The sequence below is a fragment of the Castanea sativa genome, chromosome 12 (assembly GCF_040712315.1).
Source record: "Castanea sativa cultivar Marrone di Chiusa Pesio chromosome 12, ASM4071231v1".
In the NCBI taxonomy this organism is placed as follows: Eukaryota; Viridiplantae; Streptophyta; class Magnoliopsida; order Fagales; family Fagaceae; genus Castanea; species Castanea sativa.
In genome coordinates, this window is record NC_134024.1 from 35,369,632 (window position 1) to 35,373,648 (window position 4,017).

General features: G+C 37.5%; 1 protein-coding gene across 1 annotated transcript; it reads left to right on the top strand.

The window, feature by feature from the left end:
• The first annotated feature begins 1,350 nt into the window (after positions 1 to 1,350).
• LOC142618218 (protein LIGHT-DEPENDENT SHORT HYPOCOTYLS 3-like) lies at positions 1,351 to 3,316 on the top strand. The gene is made up of 2 exons (XM_075791122.1): positions 1,351 to 2,369; positions 2,624 to 3,316. The coding sequence occupies exons 1-2, from the start codon at positions 2,101 to 2,103 to the stop codon at positions 2,967 to 2,969; spliced, it is 615 nt and encodes a 204-aa protein (XP_075647237.1). The 5' UTR covers positions 1,351 to 2,100; the 3' UTR covers positions 2,970 to 3,316.
• Positions 3,317 to 4,017: the final 701 nt, after the last annotated feature.

Consider the following 4,017-nt stretch of genomic DNA (forward strand, 5'->3'; position numbering starts at 1 on the left):
TTTTTGAGAAAACACACAAGTTAACAGACACACACACAAGGGGAGTGGGAAGACCGAGTTTAATATCACACAACTCACAACATACAAAAGCCGGTAACTCTATAACTAAATAATCATGAGCATAACACCAAGCAAACACAAACTATATAAGAAAAATTTAGGGTTTGGGATTTATTTAGGTAGAGGGGCAAAAAAGAAAATAACAAAAGTATAAAATATTTTTTTTTTAATATATTAAATATAGATGGGTCGGGTCGGGTTGGGTTAGGCGGATTTGTAAATCTCATGACTCGAATCCAACTCGACCCATTGTCAAAAAAAATTTCATAACTCAATCCAACTCATCAATCCTTAAAAACCGACTCAACCCTATGTGTTAGGTTGAGTTAAGTTAGTTTTGGTGAGTTCGCTGCACACTCTTAGCTGCGGCCAACATGTGACTAAGAATGAAAACAATAATGGGAATTGGGAAGAATTGATCAATTAGCCATGATATCCGAATGCATCTATCCATTAACTAGATCGATCTTCCTAGTTGACATGTAAAACACTTTTTTGGTCAACTAATGGATGTTCTCTCACAAATGGGCCACTACTTTTTTTTCTTCTTTTTTTTGGGGGGGGGGGGGGTGTTTGGAGTAGCTTGAAGCATGACAAGATGTATTTCACTCAAGTGTTACAACACCTACCATTAATCTTAATTTTCGTTTTGTCTGTTTAAGGTGATGCCACTTCCTTTAAGGTGATGCTACTTTCTAACCATGCAGATTCCGTCATTTATAAATCTCCCAAATCCATGGAAATAAACATAGTTTTTTTTTTTTCCCCTCATTTTTACGACCCTATTTGTTAATTAAATAAGTTGTACATAAAATTGGCCTTTGAAAAAAAAAAAATTTTGCATAAAATTTGCAGTTGTCTGGCGCCAAAAGAGAAAAAAGAAATTCAAAGGGAATAAAACTAAAAAACCCATGAAATCTATGGGCGGTACATTCATATCAAGTATTATAGAAGTGAGATGAAGCCAAAGTCTTGTGTCAGAAATTTAAAGTTCAATTTTAGGGGAAGAAAATTGAAAAATGAAATTTCAAAAGGGTACTCTGGTCACTGCCTATGGAACTGTCATTCAATGAACAGTGCAAAGATGCAAAAATCATGTCCCCTATTTCACTTATTCCCTTAATTTTTACCCTTCAAACTTTTTCCTGTCACAGTCCCAACCTACTGTACTGTCCAATTCCTTGCCATTTCCACAAAAGCCCTAACACAATTCCTCTGTCTCTCTCTCTCACACTCCACCAAGAAGAGGAATAGTTTTAATAATCCATTAAAAAGCAAGAGATAAGTTGCTTGACCTTTTTTTAGAAAAAAGACCCAAACTCTTAAAACATTTTCAGAAACCAAAGCTACAGAAAAATTCCTTCAGTGAAATATCCTTCCAAGTTTTCTAGTATTAATTGCTCAAACAAAGAAACTCCAAGGGAGAAAAAAAGAGGAGAGAGAGAGAGAGAGAGGGAGAGGAAAGAGGAACAGTCCTCTCAGTCTCTCCAATCAATCTCATCACATATTCACTTGTTGGAATATCAAAATCTTCTTTTGCTTCACCATTTGCAGTTTTAGTGCCTCCCTCTCCTTCTCTTTCTCTTTCTTCAAAAATGGAAATTATGTAAATATCAATCAGTAATCAAAGCTTGGGTCATTCTTGCTTTCTATTTTTTTATTATTATTTTTTTCTTTCCTTTTTATTATTTTTTATTATTATTTTTCCTTCAGTATTGTTGTTTTCGTTAACAGTAACACCTGAACTGAATAAAATAGAATCATCCAATAGCTCTCTCTCTTTATAGAGAGCTATGCACCCTTTCTTCAACTAAACCCTTCTCTCTCTCTCTCTCTCTCTCTCTCTCTCTCTCAGTTCACTGTCCAAGATCATCCTATATAGCTCTAAGAAGCAAAACCCTAAAAGAAGAAAGCTTGGATAGAGATACAACATCGATCACCCACCATATCCAAGAACCAAGGGGTCATTAATTGTAGCTCTCGAGATCCAAGACATTTTAATCAATCGAAAACACAAACACCCAAAAAGGAGATCCATCCATGGATTCAATCCCGGAATTAATGGAGAGTTCCAACTCAGAGAACACAAGCATGAGTACTGATACTAGCACCAACAACAACAGCAACAACAATAACAGCTTGGTATTAGTTGGCTCGAGCTCTTCCTCCTCAGTTTCTGCTCCTAGCAGCAGCCGCTATGAAAACCAGAAGCGCCGTGACTGGAACACCTTTGGCCAATACCTCAAGAACCACCGCCCTCCTCTTTCACTCTCAAGATGCAGCGGTGCTCACGTCCTTGAATTCCTCCGGTATAATCAGATTTAACTAGAAGCCTAAAGCTTAAACTATTAGACTACTACTTTTCTTTTTTCCCTTTTTGTTGACATATAATTGTTCAGAACTCTCCTGACTATTCCCTCAGGCGTGTGTAATTCCTGTCTCACACGAGCGTCTTATAAGATACGGGTTAAGAGTTTTGAACCCACAATCAGTTAAAATGTTAAGACTTGTTGTTGTCAGTCAAGAAAGCTTAAGGCTTAAGCTCATTTGAACTATACTGCAGGTACCTTGACCAATTTGGGAAGACCAAGGTGCACACTCCAATCTGCCCTTTCTTTGGGCACCCTAACCCTCCGGCGCCTTGCCCGTGCCCACTGCGGCAGGCTTGGGGAAGCCTCGACGCACTCATCGGACGCCTTCGAGCCGCCTTCGAAGAGAACGGAGGGAAGCCAGAAGCAAACCCATTTGGGGCTCGAGCTGTTAGGCTGTATCTCCGTGAGGTTCGTGATTTACAGTCAAAAGCAAGAGGGATCAGTTATGAGAAAAAGAAGCGGAAGCGCCCACCGCAACAGTTGACACCACCGGTACCGCAGCTACCACCACCAGGTCATGCAACTCATCATCAATAAGCCAATCCATTCTCTATCTATCTATCAAAAAAAACTACTCTCCAAATACCAGTCCCTCTCTTATTATATTGCCTGTTTGCTTTAAGGTTTTTAGTGTATTTTCATTAGGGTTAGTTAATTTTCTAAGTTGCTAGCTATTATAGACTGAACTCTGTCTGTTTATTCAGTTTGTTTTTATCGAAGCAGTGGCATGGATCTGAGATAATATGATTCTGCTTTTGATGCAAACAGTACTGTTAGTATTACTTGTAGTGGACTAGTAGTAGTGGCACTGTGAATGGTGATTATGTTCTAATGTTAGAGCTGAGCATATATATAAATATGGCAAGCCAGAAATTTGCATATTATTTTATATGTGTCTTTCATCTCTCATTTTTGAAGGCTGGTTTCTCTGCTCCCCTTCTTTAATGGGTGTTGCAGAAAATTCAGTTACATCGTTTTCTAAAGCTTGAAATGACTACTCTACATAAGGATCTTATATATGTCAGACATGTCGACCACTATACATATACTTTGTGTTATGCCTGTGTTTCATGTTAGTCGTCACTCGTCAGTGGTTTTCATTCATTTCTGTGGTAAGAATCTTAATTTCTGTCTCTTTTTCTCCCCTCTTCTATGTTGCCACTTTTATAACTTTACTGTCTGAGAACTAAGAGATAGTGTAAAGGAAGAAATATAAACCTTTAAAGATCAATCATAACAAGTTTCTTTTAGGCTAATTATTTTGGGCTTTTGCAAATGAAATCTTGTGAGTGCTTATGGCTTTTGTTCAATTAATATCAATTTATTCTGTTAGTGCTGTCATTTCATTTTCCTGCTAGCTAGGGAAGCAGTAATAAAAAAAATTAATGGCAGACAAGTGTAACTTCGTCATGAGCTAGTAGTTTAACAGTTTTAATGTTACTATTAGTTTGACCTCATATGTTAATAAACTTTAACCTATCTACTTGTAAAGTTTCATCAGTCATTTTCCGAATATGTAAAACAATTGCACCCAAAAAAAGGGAGAGAGACAAAGAGGTGAAAGCAGCGAGTGAAATTAAACCCA

What these genes read in the sequence shown, in the direction of transcription:
- LOC142618218 (XM_075791122.1), top strand. Translation starts at nt 2,101, where the DNA reads ATGGATTCAATCCCGGAATTAATGGAGAGTTCCAACTCAGAGAACACA. An exon ending in CACGTCCTTGAATTCCTCCG is followed by an intron (nt 2,370 to 2,623) that starts GTATAATCAGAT and finishes ACTATACTGCAG; the next exon opens with GTACCTTGACCAATTTGGGA.